At 38.8% G+C, this 24573-nt stretch overlaps 1 protein-coding gene across 1 annotated transcript in view; it reads right to left on the reverse strand.

Annotated features, from left to right (window-relative positions):
* Nucleotides 1–24573, reverse strand: part of AFF3 (ALF transcription elongation factor 3) — a 689351-nt gene that overhangs the window by 550409 nt on the left and 114369 nt on the right. Inside the window, exons 2-3 of the mRNA XM_069073008.1 lie at nucleotides 17351–17471; nucleotides 15386–16234 (exon numbers count right to left, since the gene is read on the reverse strand). Of these exons, the coding sequence (XP_068929109.1) occupies nucleotides 15386–16234; nucleotides 17351–17471 (970 nt within the window). The remainder of the gene's footprint in view (nucleotides 1–15385; nucleotides 16235–17350; nucleotides 17472–24573) is intronic.

Raw genomic sequence — 24573 nt, forward strand, 5'->3', positions numbered from 1 at the left:
TCTGTTTAGCCCTGCCTTCTGTGAATGGCAGTGATGCACAACTGTTTCACTTGTGTCAGTTAGAGGTTATCAGCCTGCCTTATTCAGAAGACCCATCACATTCATTATCTAACCATAGTGTTGTAAGGAGACCCTAAGTAACTCTGCCCTTGCATTCCTAAACCACAGAAACACCCAATCGTGTCAATAGTTACTTTCTTTTATTCCCACGCTTTGCCTGATTGCTTCCCAGTTTTGTGGGCTATCCCTGTTTTGGGCACCATGTACATCCCTGATGGCAGAAGTCAAGCTTGCTACATACTTTACCACCTCAGCAGTATAACTCTAGACTTAAAAGCCTCTTCAAAAGAGAAATACTGTGTTACAGGGAAAAGAATCTTGGATATGCAATCTGGAGGTTGGGGTTCGGGTCCTGATTGCCCCACACTAGTGCTATGTATGATCTTAGATAAGTCATTTAACTCCTCAGGGCCTCAGTTTTCTTGCCTGGCTGTCTCACAGGGATGGTGTGAGAATTAAATTAACAATCAACATAAAAGCACCTTGTAAATCACAAAACCAATTCAATTTATTGAATATTTATTCCTATTGCTTTGTTCAAGGCACTGTTAATAGTGCTATAACAGTAAAAATGAAAAACGGGTCCAGTGCTCTATATTGTCATTATTATAAATTTTTAGAAGTTTCTAGAGTATATAACAAAGGTCACAGAAAGCAATTGAGTAGTCCTGTCACCTATCCTATAACTTAAAGAAACAACCAAGACTTCTTCTAGACTCACTGATATTAGTTTAATAGTTTAAAGTTATATAAAATTGAAAGGAAGTCAAGTATTTTTTACATCTTCATGAAAGAAAAAATCTGCTATATCATAACTAGAATCTTTTTTTAACCTATGGTAGCCATATGTACTCTTAATTTGGTTCAGAGGGAAGTGAGAGAAGTGTGGAAGCAGAGACCACATGATGCAATATGGCAGCTTCTGCTATGATGGCTACTTTGGCAGGGTAGTATAGAACTGGGCCAATGAGGCACTCACTTGTAGTACAATCAGTCAGTGAAGGACAAAAGGTATTCCATCTGATAGTGTCCTATTTTAGCTTATTGATGCTGCTAAGTAGATGCCAATTCAAACCATTTCCATGTGACTGAAAAACTACAAGGGCCTATTACCATCTTCCAAATTTTAGTATCCTAGGAAAAAGTCCCACTCACTCGATCCCACAGTAACTGTGATGTCCTCAAGGAGCCAGCTAGGGAGATAGAGTATGAACATAATAAAAGGAGTCTGTGCTAAATTCTCATGGATAGCACTGCCAGTGAATTCTACGAGAGTTTAGAGAAGGGAAAGACCATTGAAGACTGTGGTGGCTGGAGAAGGCTTTGAGGAAAAGGCAAGACTTAAGTTGGCAGTTGAAGGAAGGGTTGAGATAAGTGCAAAGGAAGGGCCAGGGCATTCTGGGTATGAAAAATGGTGTGCTCAAAGAGTGAATAAATGATCATCATCTCTATGAGGAACAATAAATAGACACGTCATTTTGACCAGAGCAATGGATCTATGTAAGGGAGAAAAGGGAGACTGGAAAGCTGTGTCCACACAGCCAGTACACAATGAAGCAGACCAGAGCCCAGGTCTTCCAGGCTCTGGGGTCAGACATCTAGTCTTTGTGCCAAAGCTTCCATAGAGTAGCTGCTTATTAAATGTTTCTTGGATGATCTAAGAGGACTTCTACCAGGATAGAAGCAGTGTAAGAGATGGTAGCTGGGGAGGCCAGGTGGCTCAGCGAATAAGAGCACCAGCCCCAGTGTCGGGATGACCTGGGATCTAATCCGGGCTCAGATACTCAGCACCCACCCAGAAATAACTGGCCGTGTAACCTTGAGCAAGTTACTTAACCCCAATTGCTTAAAAAAAAAAAAAGAGATGGTGGCAAAGGAAGATCAAAAAACAGAGACAGAATCAAGAATGGCTCCAAGGTTTCAAATCTAGGAGACCAGCAGAATGACGGAATGAATGGAATTAGACAGTACTGGAGGAGCAGCAGCTAGTTTAGAGCAAAGTTAACAATCGTAATTCATTACCCTGAATTATAAAGACTAGTGATGATGCCAGGGAAGAGATGAGAAATTACATCTTCCTCCTTTTGGCAGAGATGTGGGATGATCTGGGTGTAAAATGTGTATATTATGAGATGCAATCCCTGGATTGGTTGGTTTTGCTAAGCTGCTTTTCTTTTGGGAGGGGATCACAGGTATTAGAGGAAAGGAAAACTATATCCTAAAAAAGTTATGATGAAAAACAAAAGGTATTAATAAAGTCTAGTATTTAAATTAAAAAAAAACATCGACTTCTCTGAAATTTATTCTACTTAGGTTTAGAATCTCAGATTTTATGTATTGTACTGAGACCTTACTCAGATATGTACATTTATCTATATTTATGTAGATAGGTATATCTATATATACTTAAAGATATATAGGTCTGTATTTAGATATAGATGCAAATGCACACACTCTCCCGCAAGTCTGAGTTTGAAAACAACTGTAGCAACAAGGCATTTATTTTATGCTAAACTTTCATAACACCTTTTTTGGTAACAGCATAATTTAATCATTTGTCGGATTTTACAATCTTTTTTTCTAAATTCATATTGTTGGATTTTCTGCTGATTAGAATAATTTTATATGCCCTTGGGAAGAAGATACTTCCTTTTTTCATTTTCCCTCAGATTTTTGATCTCCCTAATTAATTATTCAATCCAATTGTACCTTCAAATCTCTAGAGATCAGAAAACCAGGTTACTACAATAACCCATGTTCTGTTCAGAACGTTAATTCTCTATTTATACTCCATCCAAACTGCTCTACTCCCTGTTCCTCAAACATGCCTTCCTCACTGACTCATATCTAGGAGGAGTTCAGTAAATATTTGCTGAATGGATATAATTCTGATGGGAGGTCGGGTGGGGGAAATGATATCACAAACTCAAACAGATAATTGATAAGGTGCTATTGGTCCAAAAAGTTGGGGAATCACTAACTTATCTTATGTTATTATAGAACAGGTTTATTTAATTCTTTACCAAAATTTGTATTGGCCTCCTTGTAAAGAAACACTTCAGGATCATGAGAATAATAAAACTTAAGGTCTAAATGAATAAGTTGGTAAAAAGGCAGGAGAATAAATATGTGATGTGCCTATTTTTTTAAAAGCTCAAAAGGGGAAGTTGAGACATAGATAAATCACTGCAAAAGCAATATAATAATGACTTTAAAACAATTACTTGAAAACAGAGATGTACAGGTTACATGCCATCTTGGGGAGCGGGGAAGGAAGAAAAGGGAAGAAAATTTGGAACTCAAAAGCTTGTGGAATTGAATGTTATAAACTAAAAAAAAATTAGAAATAAATTTTAAAAAAATGAAAGAGAGATATAACAAATCTGCCTTTTGTCTAAGATAGTGAAAAGAATGCTGGATCTGGAGTCAGGGAACCTTAGATTAAAATCCTGGCTGCACAACTTAATATATATGTGACCTGGGATAAATCAATTTGCCTTGGTTTCCTTATGTAAAAAATGGTAGTCATGGGGGTGGCTTGGTGGCGAAGTGAATAGAGCACAGTACCTGGAGTCAGAAGGACCTGAGTTCAAATCCAGCCTCAGGCACTTAACACTTACTAGCTGTGTGACCCTGGGTAAGTCACCTAACCCCAATTGCCCTGCCTTCCCCCCTCCAAAAAGCCACAAACAAAAAATTGTAGTCATTAATATCTAAGGTCACTTCCAGTTCTTATCTATGATCTTATGATTCTATGTTCAGATATTCATAATTCCATCTCTCATACAAAAAAAGGCATACTCATGAGTGGATATGCCTCTCTGACAAAATATAAGCTCCTTGAGGGCAGGGACTTTTTCATTTTTGACTAGGGACTCCCAGAACCCAGTATATGTTATAATTAATAAACATTTCTCTATTGATTGACAAGGAAAGTCATTTTTCTCAACACCAGTTTCAGCTTCATGAATGTGTATAAGCCATGTTTTAAAAAATTCAAGCATGAAGTGAGAGAAAAAAAGAAGTCTGTTGGATGGCACATCTTTCTGCAGCCATGAATACCAACAAAAAATGTAATCTTCTGGGTCAAAGGATCATCTCTTGCTCATTTCCACTGGGGTATCCCCCATTTTATATTAGAGGTCTATGAATAAGTCCGCACTAATGACTAAGATAAGAAGCTTCTTCCACTGAACGACTAGTGCAGATTCTCTGATTGTAGAAAGACCATAAATGTCATACAAGAATTTCACAAACTCAAAACTCTAAAGAAGGGTTTTTCCTTCACTTTTGTGTCTACCTGGAAAGTATCAGAACACTGTATGCAGTACTGTACAGAATGGTGAAGTTTTTAAAGACTTAAAAGTTCTCCTCGATGAACATCTAATTGACAAAGATATTAAGGACAGACACTAAACTTTAGATAAACTAACCAAATTTACGTAATAGGTGAAAAATGACGTGCTCGCTTCAGGGAAATACGTGGTGGCTTGCTTGCCTAGTGTAGCCTAAATAGTTGGTGATTAAAGTGCAGACTTCACTAGGTGCCTGTGATGTTGACAGAGCCCACCCATTTACTGTTTCAAACAGGAAGAGAGAAGCGAGCACATGTACAGTGTATCAGACAGCATTTCTGAAGGGCATGTGTTTAAAATAGCGGAGTATTGTATAAGCACACAGTTCGATTGTACCTGCTTCAGAGCACTCTCTAAAGTATAATTTCTGATTAGGCTATGAAATCACTGATCATCACAGATGACTGCAACAGGAAACATGAGAGAACACAGTCACCAAAAACACACTGAAAGTGTCGTTCGTGGCGGACGCCAAGGCAGTTGGCACAAAGGACTCAACAGGCATAAGGCTAGATCTGTGATTTCATTGGTATAGGGAACTTCCAGGTGAGGAAACTTCCTGTACTGATGTAGACCAGCACCTTTGCAACATATTTGTTATCGTTACGTCATTTTTCATGCATGCTCAACTCCCTGCGACTCAATTTGGGATTTTCTTGGCAAAGATACTGAAGCAGTTTGCCATTTCCTCCTCCAGCTCATTTAACAGATGAGGAAACTAAGGCAAAAAGAGTTAAGTGACTTGCCCAGGGTCACACAGCTGGTAAGTATCTGAGATCATATTTGAATATATCTGGAAGAGAAGTCTTACTGATTTCATTCCCAGCACTCTGTCCATTGAACTACCTAGCTGTTTTTTTTTTTAATATTACTTATGTTCTATTGCATTTTTGCTTATTTTGTTAAAAGTTTCACAGTTGTATTTTAACTTGGTTCAGACTCCATAGGAGAGTTGCTTCAGCCATGTGTCTGACACCTCTGGCCTAGAGTACTGTCATGGTAATGGGAATTTGAAGATCTTCCCTTCCCCCTAATGGGTTGAATATAATTACATGGAGCCTGCAGAGGGAGGAGTTTGCTGAAGGGTGGAGCAGAGCCCACAGGAGAAGCTGGGAGTCAAAGCAGCTCGAAGAGTGGGAGAGAGAGGACTGATGGCAAGCAGACATGCTTGTGAGTGTTGGTCTGTGGGAAAGCTAAAGGATGATTTAAAGCTTAATAGGTACCAAGTTATTAAAAAAAAATGTTTTTCTTGATCTCTAGAGCAAGAATATGAGTTATTATGTATAAAATAAACTACCTCCAAATAATAAGACAGAAGGCACAAAAATGAAAACTTCTGGTGATGGGGTAGAATTTAAAATAAATTAGTATATTTTGTAGAAGAAACCCAGAATTTTACTTTCAATCTTCAGTGGCATTATGCTGTATTAACATCTTTACTGCTATGATGGATTCAGCTTTCTGGTTTTGGGATTCAGTTTTCTGGTGTCTGAATAAATGTTTTACTTCTGTCTTCTATATGGATAATTTGTTATATTTTGTGACGGAACTATGCAGGCATAGTCACAGTCGCTGTCAACATTGTGAATATTGTGTTGGTGCTACAAGTACTAGCAAGTTAAGTGACTTGCCCAGGGTTGCACAAGCTAGAATGCATTAGAGGTAGTTTCTGAACTCGGGTTTTCTTGCCTTCAACACTGGTTCTCTAGCTACTGCACCAAGCTGCCTCTGGAGATTCAGTAAATAATAATTACAGTTTAATTGTCTTGCAAAACATCTATGCCACTGTAACATATTAAATGCTTTAAACATAGCAAAAACGTTTTGAAAATCATCAGGCCTGCAAAAATCTATTCAGTCCACAAAATGTCCATTGATTGTACCCACATTTACCTGTGGCTCTTCCCCCCCTCCCCATTCTGTAATCTCTGCCACTAGCCAAATGAACGAGAGACCCGTGTATTCCAAACAAAGGGAAGGGAAAATGGATTGTCCAGAGTTCCTCTTCAACCCACTGACTTTCATTCTGCTTTTGGTTTGGTTTTTCCCTCCTGAGGGCAAAGCATACGTGTGTGATTTTATACATGTTGCATTTATGTACATTATTAACTATGTTTTCTCTTTCTTCCTACAGAATTAAGGAAAGAAGAAAGTTATGTAATAACTTTATTATCTTTTTTAAAGGAATAGCAAATTGTACATAATAGATTTGTAGTGTCGTGTGCAATTATCTTTTTCTCTTCTACTATGTTGTGGAAGTGCTTGTTTTATTTCTTAAGCTCAGAATAAAATAAATAGAATTAAAGTATATAATGAATTCAAAACAAGAGGGAAAAAGTAACTGCAAATTATTTGTGAGATGTATTTGCTTCTCTGTTCACACAAGACAGGAGGAGTGGGTTGGTGGGTGGGTAGCACGGAAATGAAAAGAGAGGTAGGACTTCAGGATAGCAAATTCGAGCTTTTTTTTAGCATCATAACTACACTTTTAGCCCTAGAAGGACCTCATAAGGCATCCAGTCCAACTCTCTTCTTTTAGAAATGAGGAAGTCCAGAGATCCCTTAGTTTGCCCAGTTGACAGTAATAAGTGGTAACCCCAGGGGCTTCGAAAACAGGTCTTTTGGTTCCAAATCAATAGCAATCTTTCCACCATAACATTAGGTCCCTTTTCTTCCAGATCTACTTGCAGCATTCCTCTACTTTCTCAGACTCCACTACACCTCAAGGTCTGTGGCTGTTTAGGTCAGATAGGGTAGAGAATTAATTGCCCCCGAGAGATAGTTAGCTATCTGGCTACAGTTAACAAGAAGACTAAAAGGTGATTGTACACTTGGGACCCTGTCAAGGATCAGTGGCAGGACATTTGGACAGTGGGTACATGTGCAAGAGGCTGGCTCCTAATATTAGTTACGTATTCCGTTCTATTGCCTAACCTGAGTGTTTTTCACATGTCCAATTGACTGTTATTTTTAACAAGCACTACAAGGTGGATTCCACTTAAATCTAATATTAAAAGTATTATGACATCCAGGACAAAAACATGCTGCAAAGTGACTCAATTAGATTGAAAAGAATTCTTTTGAAAGCTATTGTATATCCTGTGGCTTCAGTAAGGTATGCTTGAATGAGTCATTCGAAAGACTTATTACTTGAAATTTTCTCAGTTTTTTCCCTAAGCCTCTATTCAGATATCTTATTTAATTGGAAGTTGAGGGTACATATGTTCTACTGTGTGCCTCAGCTAGGAAAAACCTTTATGTGTATATACGTATTTATACACACACACACACGCACACGCACACGCACACGCACACACACACACACACACACACACACACACACTTTTACAACGCTTTACAAGGAGCAGCTTTGATGCAAGAGGGGGTAATCCCAGTCCCTCAAGGCTACTAAGCAGTAAGTATGCAAGAGTGCTTATTTTGTTCCTCTGCATTCAGGTTTTAAACACACAGCTACAGTTTCTTCTACACACATCTCCTTGCAGAATTCCACTCATCCTTTCTTATCCCCCACACTTGTTCTTGCTAGAGGTGGTTCCAACGTTGTGTCTGGAAATCGTCACGTTTTTACCGCATTAACCAGCAGCATGAAACTAGGAAGGGGGAACAGCCTGGAAAGACTCTGGGTCACACAGCGAAGCTTGAACACAGATGTGATGGGGCTGTTAGTGCTTGGGTCGGATGTAGAGGACAGAGGGGTAGTACAAGTACAAATCAAGCTTAGAACCTGTGATGGTGGAACCAGGGGAGAAATAAGAAAACATCCAGGGATAAAGTAAAAACTTCATAGAACTTCCCTCAGCGCTCCTCCCCCAAATACCTCCACCCTAATTAGTAGCTTCCCACCTACTCTGCTGAAACCTTGGTTTTATAGGATGGATTTTAAAGAGTCTGGAGGGGGAAAGGAGGTGTAGAAATAACAGCACAGCACAACAGGGCACGTTATAATGCACTTTCCTGACACCTTCAAAGAAGGGTTATGGAAACCTAAGGTTATTCTAAGTTCTTTGAAAGCACATTGCCTTTCAAACAAATGCTGGCTGAACATAAAAGAACATATAAAAATGAAAACTTTCCCCCTTTGCCAAGCTTCATTATGACTCACCTGTTACAAATAAAGGAAACATCAGTTCCCAACCACAGGGAAGACCAGGGGTCAGCAATGTAGAAGAGAACCGGAGGCTGAATTTTCTTATTCTTCTCAGTCTTTGCCCCATCTGAACATTACCCAGTATGCATGTGTACCTCTCTCTCTGTGTGTGTCTGTCTGTCTCACTCTCCAGCATCATGTCTCTAAAATGCCAATATTTCGTTACTAATCCAACATAATATGTCATGGGATTAAATTTAGACCTGGAAAGGACGTTAAGAATCGAGTACTGCAAACCCTCTCTTTCTACTGATGAGGAAACTGAGGTCAAGATAAGCTGATTAGGGGTGGCTAGGTGGTGCACTGTATAGAGCACTGGCCCTGCAGTCAGGAGAACCTGTGTTCAAATCTGGCCTCAGACACTTAACACACACAAATCTAGCCATGTGACCTTGGGCAAGTCACTTACCTCCAATTGCCCTGCCTTCCCCCTCCAAAAAAGCAAAAAAAAAAAAAAATAGATAAGCTGATTGACTTTCAGAAGGCCACACAGGTAGCGACAACAGTCTGAATCCGAACCCAGGTCCCCTGGCTCCAAATCCAGTGTTTGTTTTCCCCACGGCACAGCACAACTTCTGTCCTATATTATTCTCACTGATTGGCATTACTGAACAGCTACACAGAACTGTGTCTCTGTAATAGGTAGTTTGGGGGGAAGGGAGATTAGTGGGGGAAAGACTGTTGTGCCAGATGGGTAACCTGAGCCCAAGAGCATGCTTCACACTGTCATTTCATCACTAAACAATAAGGTACCACCATATTTCAGTATATGAAAACGTAACACATCTCAAATATAATTAAGAAATTTAGAATTGCATGAATATGTAATGTACACATTGCTGTACAGATGCCTTTTTCCCTCGACAGGCTGGTGCCTGCTTTAATTTGGAAACGATCCATTTTCATACAAAGGTAACCAAGAGTGACAGGAAATCAGACGCCTACATTATTTATCTTTTGTGAACTTTTCTTTAAAACCCACACACACACACACACACACACACACACACACAGAGCAAAAACCCTCAGTGAATTGCATTTCTAAGAAGCTGTTTGGTAGAAACACAGTGCTACCTGCATCTTCTATACTTTCACAGCACAAATAACAATTTGAAGATGTCTCAAACTCATGCCTCTTGAAGAGATTTACTCATATGTCCTACAATAGATATTTTAGAATGATTGGCTTTTAGCTGATTAATTTGGGCTACCCACCCCCCAGCCTCACAGTGTTTTGGTCTCTTGGATGAATTATCAAATTAAAAATCCAAATCTATAATCACACTTAAACTGTGTATTGTCACTTTCATAGGAGTTGCTAACATGATTAAGGTAATATTCACTGACTTCCAAAAGCATCCAGTCTCTAGTCACCAGAAACTTTTAGCTGTGGCAGTTTCAAGTCATTTCAATTAATTACAATAACACAAATCAGAAAGTGTGGGTCAGTGGTGGAATTCAGATGTTTTGGAATAACTTGATGAGACTGTACACTTCCCATGAGAATTTCTTTCACTGTAACTAGTCTAAACTTAAAAAAAATTCAAATGTCCAGATGCCTTTTCAGGGATATGATTCATAAAAGTAAAGGCAGGTTTTTTTTTCTTCTTTTAAAATAGGTAGCCCTTAAGACACATTTTATTCCTAAGTTTTTTGCATTATTCGACTTCTTCATGGCCTCCCCCCCCCCTTTTTTGGCTTTCCCACACCCAGAATAAAATATATTTAATAGAAAGATTCTATCAAAATACTAGGCTAATCCAAAGTGGTTTTCCAGGACTAAAAATGTCACTTTATTAACAATGCTATAACTTTACTATGGAGCAGTCCTCAATGTCTGGATTCTATTAATAACTGGAACACTGGATTCTGAATTACCTTATGAGCTCAAAGGGACTAATCCATAAACTAAAAAAAATTATTCCATTTGGAAATAAAGTTTGGTATACTTCTGCCATTCATTAAGATCCTTGCCTCAAATCTAAAAGTGGCCCCCTTTCCAAATGAAACTCCAGGGATAATTAATTTTAATGAAGGGTAGGGCTCAAGAAAAAAAAGATCTTTACTACGATGCTAAAAATATGTCTTTTATTAAATAAAAAAAAAGAGAGAGAGAGAGAAGGAGAAAGAGGCTGGGAAAAAACCAGCAAAGAGGCAGGTGCATAAGTTAAGGAAGTCCCTAGACGATTTTAACTTCCAAATAAAGTTTCTGGGAATTTTTTAAAATAATAGCCCTGTTACTGAAGAATGAGCAATAACGAATAATTTACCATAGTAACAGATGTGGAATATACTGCACAGGACGGATAGTTCAGGAAGTGCCAGACCAGACCAAAAATGTTCACAAATTTTCATCTTTTTATACACACATTTATAGAATCTATTTTACTATAGAACATCATAAAAGGGAAGGTACTTATATCAGATATAGGAGACATTTAGTTTCATTTTTAAATTAATTTAAACTTAAAATTAAATTACAAGAAAGTAAAAATTCCAAACTTTCTAATTCTGTATTATTATTTAATTTCCTCAGTTCAAATGTAAGCAAGCTTCCTGAGGGCAGGTTCTGTTTTATGTGTTTATATCTCCCTTGGCACTAGCACAATACCTTGCCCATAGCAGATATTAACAAATATTTGCTACTTTCATTTGTGTCTACACCACATCATAGTCAACTCACCTGATTTTTTCCCATTGAATTGACTGGTTGTTTTCGGTATTCTGTAAATATAATCTTGGTGAATAATTTTAAAGAATGCTTCCAAAAGCATTACATTATGAAGATGCAGAGGAGCAGGATAGGAAGCCCTCATGTCTATTCCAAGTTGAACCACTGACCTCTTGGATAAGGGCAGTCAAATCATAGCAGTTCCTTCAAAATTAATTTCCTCTGTTAGGTCAGGCAACAATAGCCCTCACCATACATACAATTCAGAAGTAATTGATGTCAGAAGTAATGATACACACACACACACACATTTTAACAAAGGTGCTACCTAAGTATTCATATCCTGAAAATTATTTTTCTGCCATGTGAACCCATTTTATTTGTTCTAAAAAGTAAATATCTGCTCTGAGCTGTACTCATTCATTGATGACCTTAATCTTCTTCTGTGTCATGGTCTGAGATTTCATGGGAAGAATTGAAAATCTTTAATTATGCACCTGCAACTGATAATCTTTAGCTCCACTTAAAGGCTTGTAAAAAAACACAAAACAAAACAAAACAAAAAAACCCTGCACTTTGTAAGATGCGGGACCATAGAAGTAATGTTACCGATGACATTCATAGCATTGTACTAATACTTAGGAAAGGTTATTTTCTCATCATGAATAGCTCTGCAATTAAAGCAGACAACTGTTATAAGATCCTAATTCTATCTCTCTCTTATCTGCTTCATATATGGAACTGTGCTTTTAATGTCAAGTCTTTGGCTAACCTAACAATTTGTTGGAAACAAAGACAAAATTTTATCACAAGTTGACCCTTACTTCCACATCAGTGGTGACTATGAACAGTTTTCCTTTCTGCTCTTTTTCAGTCCACTCAACTTTGGGCATGGGTTGAACTCAACAAAACAATGTGATTTGGAAGAAAGAGTTGGGTGACACAAGTCACTCCCCACTTCAGTCTATCTTAACTCCAGGTCTGACCACGTCATCCCCTTCCCACCACGCAACAAACTGCATCACCTCCAAGATCAAATGTAAAACCCTCTGCTTCACATTCAAAGTGACTTGTTCCTTCCAACATCCTAACACCTTCTATCTTTCCACGTACTCTCTGATTGAGTGACACTGGCCTTGTTAATAAGACATAATAAGACAGTCCCATCTCCTGATACCCTCCCTGCCTGGGATTCTCTCCCTTCTCATCTCTCTGTCTCTTGACTTCCTTAAAATTCCAACTACAATCCCACTTCTATAGGCAGCCATTCCTAATATGCCTTAATTCTAGTCACCTGCCTCTGCTCAACCAAGTCCTGTATGTAATTTGACTGTACATGGTTGTGTATGTTGTCTCTCCCATTATTAGACTGTAAACTCCTTGAGAACAGGGACTGGCTTTTACCATTTTTTTTTGTATCCCCAGCGCTTAGTACAGGGCTTGGCACAGATGCCATTTAATAAATGTTTATGAGTGATTGGTTTAGAGCTCAAAGACCCTGGGTTAGTTTGAATGCCAGATTTGTTGATTACGACCTATAGGAACATGAGCAATTCCCTTAGCTCTATGGGTCTCCCTTCCTTCATTTGTAATAAATATTGATTGATTGGTTAATTGTTCCATAAAATGAGAAGTTTAGACTAGATGATCTCTAAAGTAATTTTAAGCTCTAGATATTGTGATCACATATTTGTTAAAGGTGGGGATGAGATGGAGAGGGAAGTATCCCTTCATTGTTAGAGTCTTCCACATGATTAGACTAAGTGGTATCATTGTTCCATTCCACTCGAGTAACTTGAAAAGAGCATAAAATGCTTAATAGAATAAGAAGAAAGTAGCTCTCAATAGGATGTTTTCCCTTTGTGGATATCTACATTTCAGGATATTTCCCCCTCTTGATGATTAGAGTTAGTGCTAGGGAAGCATCACCAGACATTCAAAGTTAGGTTATTCCATTTTAGCCAGGAGAAATGCTTTACCTTTAATGGTAACTGATGGTGATCACCATGAAGTCAAAGAGCTTAACGAAACAAAGACCCATCTGCTTCAGCCCCTTGCTAAAAATGCTTTAAATAAATACTTAAACCTTGCAAGGCAGGTATAAAGATATGTGAATTAATTTTTCCACAATTAATTTTGGAGGTTTGTTTCCTATATGAGTTCTTAAATCAAAGAGATTGGAGATACTTTTGAAAAAAGTTATCCTAATATAAAGAAGATACAGAAGAATACATTGTCAATTGCTAATCCCAAAATTCACAAATCTTTTCGGTTATTGCTTTTTAAAATTGTGTCCTCTATAGAAATTTGAGAAACATGAAGTTTTTTTAAAGGTTTCTCTGAGAATATTAGCTTTATCTTCAATTAATCTATGGAGGCCTCTAAAACAGTTCTTTTTTTTTAAATTTGAGTCATCTTTTTCATATATCCAACCAGAACAGACCAATCATAAGACATTTATTTTATCTGACTTTTAAATTGTTTTTTAAAAGGCTTTTTTGAGTAAAATTGGTTTTTAGTGTTTAGAATTATGCTTCTCAATGGGCCTGCTGAATTGTCAATTCTGAGCTTTTATTTTAGAGGTGAACACACATGAAACCAGAAGCTATATGCCTTGGCTATTCCCAGACTCATAAAATAGATTGTTAGAGTTGGAAGAGATAACTTCCTAAAGTAAGGAACCTAAGGCCCAGAGAGGTTAAATGATTTGCCTCAGGTCAAAGAGCTAGTAAGGGCAGACCTGGGATTCAAATATGTCTGTACAATTATATTAAATATAACATATTTTATTATTTAAAACTGCACTGAGACTTTTGATACCTTGCACAGATCTCTCCTTCTCCACTGTGGATGTATGTATGTATGTGCATATAGACACACACACATAAACATATGTGCGTATACACAGAATTGTACTCATACACATATGGTTGTGAGTGAATAGTCATGCCTCTCTAGTCAGTCATTTGAGAAATTCAGCTCTGCTGTGTATAGAACAATGTGCTAGTCACTGAAGAGGAAACAAAGTTGAGATATTACACAGTCCTTGTTACAATGTATAGGAAAACATATAGAAATGAGGGTAATTTTCTCTGTAACATGCATTTAAAATGCTTCTCTAATGTAAAAAAGCTCACTTTAGATCCAAATCCCTTGTTAAGTTATCTTTAAATACAAAGTATTACAATAAAATAACACTTCAATTTATCAATAGATTTATTTGCCCCTTTCACTTTGTAATAAAATTATTAAGCAATGAGCACAGAAATCAAAATACAAACCAAGAGTACTTGAACTTAAAGACTCTACTATCTTTTGTAGCACTAAGTTTATTTCTGAGAGAATCAGAGTAGAAATTCCAATTAATAGCAAAGAACCCAGGCCTCACATATTCCAAATATTGAATGAAAATGTGACATATTTATATATTCATGATATATAAGATCTTCTCATTAAAAAAAAAAAACCCTTTCCAAAACCATTATGTGCTTCATTTTGTGCCAGGACATTAACAAATTTTTTCTAAACTGATAAAAAAAACGAATCCATTAAAATAAGCTTTTCACACATTAAAAAGTAATCATCAGTCATTTGTGTTCAAGTGCCTTTATTTCCACTGTGTAATGTACTTAATAGTATGTTACACAATATAGATTTTTTTCTTCAAAATGTCACCTGGATATAGTGGAGTTATGTCACCATTACAACAATAAAAACTCATAGACATGACCCCTTGGCTGAGTTTAAACACTAAAAGTCCTGATCTTAATTATTGTCTTTTTTTTTAAGATCACAAATTATTTTTGTGTGTTCCTTTACTGATTTCCCTATATATGTGAATGGATGTGGATGTACATACATGTATATATGTATGTGTGTATATGCATACACACATATGTATGGAGATATATATATATACATACACATACATACAGAGAGGGGAATATTTTATATATAATATGTAAGTACGCGAATCAGTATATTATACATACACATATGTGGAATGAATACCCATGTTCGTGAATTAGAAAAAAAGGACTGGAAATTAAACCTCAGGCCTGATAAACAGTCACACATGAATCATTAACTTACTTAGCAGTTCCATGACAATAATTTAATAAAGTGACTTACCTCTCCTTGTTTGGGAATGCTATATTTTGCTAGCTTGGACTTGGTCTTGGATGATTCAGCTTTATTGACAGGTACTCCTCTGTAGGCTGCGCAGTGTACACCAGTGTCTGTTGAAGACTTGAGTTTAGGAGACTCATCAGGGGCCTGGTCTTGGCCATCCATTGGCCGAACATAAGCAGTTGGTTTCTGCTGGATTAGACTTGGTTTTGAAGCAAGAGAAGGAGGAAAGTTCTGAACACAGTGCCCACCACCGCTGTGTTTGGCAGACATGGTAGAGGTCCTTTCTTGAGGCTGAAGACCCATTTCTACACTACAGCTTTGTTTGGACCGCGACTGCTGCCTGCTGACACTGTCTCCAAGCATGGTCCTTGGAGGTCCTGGTTGTGCTGAGTTGGAGGAGGAAGAAGAAGAGGAGGAGGAGGAGGAGGAAGAGGATGTGGGGCTTGAGACACAGTGTTTAGGTTTCTCATTACTGGTTTTTTGGTTAGCAGATTTGAAGTCACTATTGTGTGAATCAAGCAATCTATGCCCATGCTTGCTTGCCCTCTGCTGGCCATCAGATGTAGGATGCCCAACTTTCTGCCAGCCCATGGTGACCCTCTTGCTCTGCTGCACGGGGACAGCTGCTGGTGTGGAAGATGATGTGCTGCACATAGGAGGTTGGGGCTGCGGTCTTGAGTCAGCAATGAAATGCTCATCGATTTTGTTCAGAGGAGTCTGTGGAACCCCAGGTTTGGGAACTCCAACAAGGTGACTCTGATTGGATCGGTCAGTCAAGAAATCTTTCATTTCATCATAACTCCCTAAAGTGTTCTGGATCCGATTTGAGAGCTCATCCCCCTTGTTAGTCTGGTGGGGAAAAAAAAAGCAAATATGCTATAAAATACATGAGAGAAGAAAACAAAACAAAGCAAAAAGAGACTGAGTGTGCCTTTATTAAAGACCGTATAGCAAGCAGAGCTGCCTCCTTTAAAAAAGAAAGCTAAGGGCTGGTATCGAGATTGGATCCTCATTGTCTCTGAAGACATTTGTCAACATTCTAAATCCACCCTGGACTGGCAAAGCTATAAACAGCCTTGGAGTACATAAAGAAGAAATCTATCACTGGTATCACATTGCAGTTAAAATATATTACCTGGAAACCAGAAAATTTACTATTGCAACTGCACAGTGATTCGGATTAAATCTCTCCATGATCAAATTTTGATTTCTTTGTAGTCCACTGGATGTCTTTCTCAGAAATTCAGGTTGGCCTCTTAACTGCTCCAATCTCTATTTTTCCCCCTGTGTAATTCTTCTTTTCAGAAACAGAGTGACAGGCAAGAAAAACCAAATAGTAGTTTGAATAGGCACTTGGAGCTAAGGTTACAGGAAACCTATCATCCTGAGCTTTCCATAAGCTCCACGAAGCCATTGATATCAGTGAAATTTCCTGAAGAAAATTAGTTTTGGAAGACAGATTAGATTTCTGGTATTTATCACAAATAAGAAATAATCCATCTATTGTTTCTTCATTATCAGCCCAAAGAGGCATCCAGACTGGAAGCATGAGCCAAACATGTTAAAAAAAAATGTAAAGCCAACCTCTTTTTAAAAAAAAAATTCTAACTACTTTTGGTAAATGCTTAGTGATTAGGGCAACACAACCTTCACCTGGGGAACTAATTACACATCTAACAATTTATCTCATTGCTGAAATCCTTAGCGACCTTAGCAATCCTTAGCTCTAATATAAAAACATTTGATATCTTACCAAGTATCCACAGCCACTGAAGATATGTGAAGTACAAATCAGCATCTGGTGAGGCTGAAATCAACATCTGGTGACTGTATTGTCTCCCTTGGACTGCACAGGGAGCAGTACGTTCAAATATGGGCATCTTGTCCCATAACTAGAGTCTGGCATGGTGGAGATGGGGGCAGTGGGAGAGGGAGATAGAGAGGAAGCAGCTGAAAGGCATCTACCTTGTAAGGTTCACTGAAGAGGGAGTAACTGGTACTAAATGCACCATCATCCTGCTGAGTTTCCTGACTTCTCCTTTCCCGTTCTTTCCTCCGTAACACATTTCTGTCTGGTTCATACACACTGCATCCAAAGAAAGAAAAGAGAAAAACCAAACACACAAATTTAAAGGGCAAAGCACAATCCAGTGTTAATGCAAGTGCAGAAGTCTGCTTCCCAGACAAATGGCAATGATAGCAAGAACATGAAGCAGATTAATGCCAGTCCAATCAAGCAGTAGAAGTCAAGGTCCCTGGATACACTCGTGCTTTCTTCACACAGAGAACAGATAATTAAATTCTTGGGGGGGGGGGGAGGAAAAAAGAAACTTGGGACAAGCTGTAGCCTGTATTGAACTTCTCTGCCTGAAATGTGAAAGAGGAAATATCTAAGCAACTTTGACAGGAGAAGACTGAAAGTAATCTTAAAGCAGACGGTAATTACAGCTATGTGTAAATAGAAATTATGAGCATATTTCCACTTATGACATATCCGCAGAGTGTTATATGGGGATGCTCCTTTTTTTTCTTCCATGGCTGTGTTTCTGTAGTGATTCTTTCATTAACTAGCTCCCTAAAGAGCTGTTAAAACTCCATGCTGGAGTGCTTTCCACAGCTACGCTCCTTCTTCTGATCTCTGTTAATCAGCCAAGTCGTCACACTACTACGGAATCAATTCTTCCTTCTGATATATTTGACACCATCACTCCCTCTAACTATGAAGAATGTGTTGGGAGGGAGGGGGTGCAGGCAATGAAGACAGAGATAGGAAATTGAATTATGTCATTCCATCAGACAAAAAGAATTAGATCTTTTTTTTGCAGAAGAAAATTTAATGACTATTCTCCCAAAATACAAATACAAGGTAACCAGACAAGACAAAGAATTAAAGAAGTTCTCCATTTCTTTGTTATAGAGGAAACAAAAGACCCAGTTCTACCCATAAGAAAGAAATACATTGTTTTGTTGATGTAGGCTCACAAGTTCTTTCAAGTCATTAGATTAGCTCTTAGTAAAACAAACAAACAAATAAATAAATAAATGGAAATAGTGATAGCAGCAGGTGGAGTCAAGATGGCCGAGTAGAAGCAGCACCTCCCAGTGGCCCTGGCTTCCACCTTCCCCAATCCATGTAAAAGGGGACTCTAAACAAATTTTGGAGCGGCAGAACCCACAAAATGACACAGAGAAGCTAACCTCCCATTGAGGACAGCCCAGCAGAACAGCAGAAATCAGCCAGAGCAGTGCTCTGGGAGCCGAGCCCAGCCCCATGCCAAGGCTTTAGCCCCAGGGCAGGCCTGTCCATCTGCTGGCTGCAGGGACTCCAAATCAGCAGCAGCTGTGGCCATTTCTAGATATATCAACACATAGATGCAAAGGACAAAGTGAGGGGTCAGTGCAGTCTGGACTTTGGGACCGAGTAAGTGGGAGTGCTGGCTTTTGCCCCCAGGGTGAGAAGCCACTGAGAAGCAGCTTCAGCTCCTGGCCTGCAGAGTGTAGGGGGACCAAGCACCAGTCTGAGGGGTAATTGCTCTTGCTTTAACCTGCTTGGATCTGGATTGCAGTCTAGGGTAGAGGTTCTGGGGTGTGTGTCCAGCTTGCCGGAGTGTGTGGAGACCTCAGACAGGACACCCATCTAATACCTCCAGCAGCTGAGTAAACCCCAGCATTTGGGATGGAAGCTCCCCTGTCTGGTGGCAGAGTCCTACTGTGGTAAAAAGCCAAGGGGTCAAGTGACTGAGGGGCGACATGACCAGGCAAAGGAAACAAAGAAGACAGAAGATTCCAACATTACACTCCTATTTTGGGGACAAAAAGGAGCAAAGCATGGAACAGGAGGAAGACAGTGAAGTCAGAACTCCTGCACCAAAAGCTTCAAAGGAAAATACGAGCTGGTTACAGGCCATAGAGGACCTTAAGAAGCAGAGAAGTGGAGGAAAAATGAGGAAGAGAAATGAGAATGATGCAAGAAAATTATGAAATGAGAGTCAACAGCCTGACTGAGGAAAATGATACCTTAAGAAACAGACTGACTCAAATGGCAAAAGAGGCTCAAAAAGGCAATGAGGAGAAGAATGCCTTACAAAGCCGAATTTGCCAGATGGAAAAAAGAATCTCAAAAGCTCACTGAGGAGAATCATTGCTTCAGAATTAGATTGGAGCAAATGGAAGCTAATGACTTTATGAGAAATCAAGATGCTGTTAAACAGATACAAACAAATGAAAGAATAGAAGGCAATGTGAAATATCTCATGGGAAAAACCACTGACATGGAAAATAGATCCAGGAGAGATCATTTAAAAATTATTGGACTACCTGAAAGCCATGATCAAAGTAAGAACTTAGAAATCATCCTCCAGGAAGTTCTCAAAGAAAACTGCCCTGATATTTTAGAACCAGAGGGCAAAATAGAGGTTGAAAGAATCCATTGATCACCTCCTGAAAAAGATCCCAAAAAGAAAACTCAGAAATATTATAGCCAGGTTCCAGAATTCCCAGATTAAGGAGAGAATATTACAATCAGCCAGGAAGAAACAATTTGAATATTGTGGAAACACAATCAGGATAACCCAGGATCTGGCAGCTTCTACACTGAGGGATCGAAGGGCTTGGGATATGATATTCCGGAGGACAAAGAAGGTGGGATTAAAACCAAGAATCACCTACCCAGCAAAACTGAGTATCATGTTTCAGGGGAAAATATGGTCATTCAGTGGAATAGAGGACTTTCAAGCATTCTTGCTGAAAAAGAACCAGAGTTGAATAGAAAATTTGACATTCAGGTACAAGAAGCAAGAGACACATGAGAAGGTAAACAGGGAAAAGAAATCATAAGGAACTTATCAAAGTTGAAATATTAAAATTTCTACATGGAAAAACAATAATTTTAACCTATGAAACTTCTCTGTAGTTGAAGGGAATATATATATATATATATATATATATATATATGTATATGTATATATATATATATATATGAGGGTACATGGGTATATAAATACATATGTGAATGTGTGTATACATATATATTTACAGGTATACATAGATAGAGGGCACAGGACCAATTTAACAGGAAGGGATGATACTTAAAATGTGAAATTAAGAAGTGAGAGAGGAATATAATGAGAGGAGATGGGGAGAGACAGAATGGGGTAAACTATGTCATATAGAAGAGGCAAGGGAAAATGGTTACAATGGAGGGGAAGAATAGGAAGGCAAAAGGGAATGGGTCAACCTTATTCCCATTGAATTTGGCTTGAGGAGGGAATGAAATACACACTAAATAGGGTATCTCACCCTACAGGAGAGTAGGGGGGGGAAGGGGATGAGAGGGGAGATGATGGAAGGGAGGGCAGGCTGGGGGGGAGGGAAGTTGGAAGTATCCACTTTTGAAAAGGGATGGGATCAAAGTAGAGAATAGAACAAGTGGGAGGTGGGATAGGAGGGAGGGAAATATAGTCAGTCTTTTACAACATATCTAGTATGTTATTGTTTTGCATTAGCCACACATGTACAACCTATACTGAACTGCTTATCTTCCCAATAAGGGTGGGCGTCAGGGGAGGAAGGGAATGAATCTGGAATTCAAAGTTTTAATATCAAATACTCAAATATATATACATACATATTATTATTAATACTATTTTACATGTAATTGGGAAATAAGATATACAGGCACTGGGGCATAGAGATCCACTGGAAAAGTCAGAGGGGGGATGGGAAAAGACATGGGAGAGAGCAGATTGGAAGAGGGGATATCCTGTGGGACTGCTATTTTGGGGAGATGGGTAGGGGAAAAATGGGGAAAAAAATTGTAACTCAAAATCTGGCGGAAACAAGTGATATAAATCAGAAGTTAATGAAGCATTTGAAAAAAAAGAAAATAGTAATAGTAACAGCAGCAGCAGCAGTAGTAATAGTAATAATAAATGTTCTTGGTATACTCGAGTCAAGCAAAGTAACACCAAATAATCAATGGATTCCTAAAAATGAATGGTTTATTGAATTCTGAACAGACACATCAAACCTTTTCATCACTTTTCATCACTTTACCTAAGCTACAAAATAAAGGGTTTTTTGTTCAGTGATTTTTAGTCACATCCATCTCTTCATGACCCCACTTGGGGTGTTGTTGGAAAAGATATTGGAGTGGTTTGCCATTTCCTGCTCCTTCTCATTTTAGAGATGAGGAAAGGAAGCCAAAAGGATGAAGTGACTTATCCAGGGTCACACAGCTAGTAAGAGTCTGAGGCCAGATTTGAGCTCAAAAAGATGAGTCTTCTTGACCCAAGACCTGTTGCTCTGTTTACTTTAGTGTAAAGAGCTATGATGTGGGATCAGGAGACCTGGGTTCTAGTCAGAATTTTGTTGCTAACAAGCTGTGTGGCCTTAGGCAAGTTACTTAAACTTTCAGCTTCCTAATTTCTTTATTTATCTGTAATTTGTTTCCCTGAACCACCCCACCCCTCTTAATGTAATTGCAGAGAGGGAGGTGTTAAGCAGAGATTCTGCTATCTCTTACAAAGTGTGAAGTTTCCCTGCTAATGGGGTTGGAGAGACAACTTGCCTTTGGCTAGGAAAAGATTGAGCATACCCAAGGTGACCTTTACAAAGTTAAGCCCTGGAGATAGCTGAGCCCCAGGAAAAGCAGAGATGGCTTTGTAGCATGTAAAATTTCTGTTTCTAAGAGGGAAAAAGAATAAGCATTTATATAATGCCTACTATATGCCAAGTACTGTTTTTTTTTTTTTAAGCAATTGGGGTTAAGTAACTTGCTCAAGATTACCGGCCAGTTATTTCTGGGTGTGGTGCTAAGTGTCTGAGCCCGGATTTGATCCTAGGTCATCCTGACACTGGGGCCGGTGCTCTTACTCGCTCAGCCACCTGGCTGCCCCTAGCCAAGTACTGTTTTAATCTTTTCACATTTGATTTCACATTTTCATTTGATGCTCACAACAACCCCAGGAGAGAGGGGTAGGGGTTATTATTATCCCCATTCTACACTTGAAGAAACCGAGGGAAACAGAGGTTTAGTGACTTGCCCAAGGTCACCCAGCTTCTGTCTCAGGTTGGTTTGAAACTCAGGTCTTCCTGATTCCAGGCTCAGGACTCCACAAGAGAACAGTGTAATTATCAAAGATATTTTACAGTAGGACCACAATATATCTAAATAGGAAATACTACACATACCAGAGAGAAAAAGTAAAGTTAGGGCTGCAGTCACCTTCAAGGATGATGATCCTATGCATCAGAGAACTCCAACCATGGAGTCAAGGAAGAATTAGCCCTGGAAGTTGGGAATTGAGTTATTGAGTACAGCAGGCCTGGGAACCAACTAAGCAACTGGTTCAGTAGAAATATGTTCCTGGTAGCCTTTTAAAAGCTAAGTTTTCCAGCATTGGACAGTCACACAAATGAAATAGGAAGGAGTTTTGTGGAACATGACCCCTACATAGCATGAGAGGATAGCTCCAAGTGGAGGTGCTGTCTTTAAAGTGTAATAATACCTTCCCACTGAATTATCTTACAGTGCTGTGTATCGCCAGGGCAATATTCACAGCACCAACAGTGACTATGAACATGCCGGCATAGTTCTGAATCACAAAATATAGCAGGCTCTCCATATATAAAACAGAAGTAAGACATTTATTCAGATATCAGAAAGTCAAATTCCAACACCAGAAAACCAAATCCATCAAAGCAACAAAAAAGTTAATACACATTGTCACTGCAGGGAGTGCGACCATCCCAAGGCTTTCCCCTGGTCAGGCCTTCTCACAAACAAACACTAACAATCCTAGCTGCCTGCTTGCCTGCATCTTCTCTCTCCCTCTGTTCTAACTGCTCTGACTCACTTACTGCTCTGCCCCTTCCTGCTCCACCTGTTCAGCAAACTCCTCCCATGCTCCATGTGATTGCATTAAGCCTATCAAGCATAGGAAAGATCTTCAAATTCCCATTACCATTACATGCTGATAAATGAAATAGTAGAATTTAAAATAGTTTGAAAAGTTATATAAAGTGCTATGTAATGCAAATATAATCATTTTGATGATACATGTTAATAATAATAGTAATTATTATTAAGAGCTATTGATTGAAGTTATCTGAAGAAAAAACATAATTCATACTTTATTTTGTTCAGCTAATAGTCTAGTAAAATAAAAAGTGTTTTTATGTAACAGTAGGGGTCATAAATACTCTTAGATTAGTCTGGTTACCTAAAATTCAAATCAGCTGTTCAAATTCTTCAAATGCTTCAGGCAAAGCTAGTAGAAACCCTGAGGCCATTTTATTTAAATTTAAGATTATGGAATGTTAAAATGCCCAGAAGAGGTAGACTATTAGCATTTTAATACATATTTGGTAATTTATTAAAAGTCATTAGAATTGGAAGTCCAGATGGTGACCTTCCTCTGAAATAAGCCCCAAGACCAATACCACACCTACAAAAAAATGCTCTGAATAACTGTTGTGAAAGTGACCAGCATTGGGTATAAATGAGGAGGCATTCCCCTCAGAAACTAGACTGCAGGGTCATGGAAGAAGAGCAAATTGTACTTGGGATATTTGTATTTCTACAACCTACACTTTTCCTCAGCACTTAATTTTCTTGAAATAGTATTTAGCAGGTAGGTACAAATTATAGAGGTAGCTAGGTGGTGAAATGAATAGAGTGCTGGATCTGGTGCCAGGAAGACCTGAATTCGAATCCAACGTCAAAATACTTACTAGTTGTGTGACCCTGGGCAAGTCACTTAGCCCTGTTTGCCTCAGGTTCCTCATCTGTAAAATGAGCTAGAGAGGGAAATGGCAAAGCAGTCCGGTATCTTTGTGAAGAAAGCCCCAAATGGGGTCATAAAGAGTCAGACATGAGTGAAATGACTCAACCACAATCCCAACAGCAACAAGAACCAACACAGGTTATAGAAGGATAGGCATCACTTAGGGATTTAAATGGGAGAGAAATCCCTCATGTGTCTCAGACTCTCAGGCGCTAACTCTGAGCAGATCCTGAGCACTCCCAGAAGGGGGCCAGTTGGCATTTCATCCTGAGCACTCCCAGAAGGGGGCCAGTTGGCATTTCATGTTCTACCTTTTGTCCCCCACCATCATGTGGTGGGATGGAAGTTCCTTGAGGGAAGGAAGTATTTCATGTTATGTTGCGTTCACAGCGCCCTGTATAA

Source organism: Petaurus breviceps, unplaced genomic scaffold (genome assembly GCF_028583685.1).
Source record: "Petaurus breviceps papuanus isolate PSGF00001 unplaced genomic scaffold, PetGlider_PUasm1.0 90849, whole genome shotgun sequence".
NCBI lineage: Eukaryota > Metazoa > Chordata > Mammalia > Diprotodontia > Petauridae > Petaurus > Petaurus breviceps.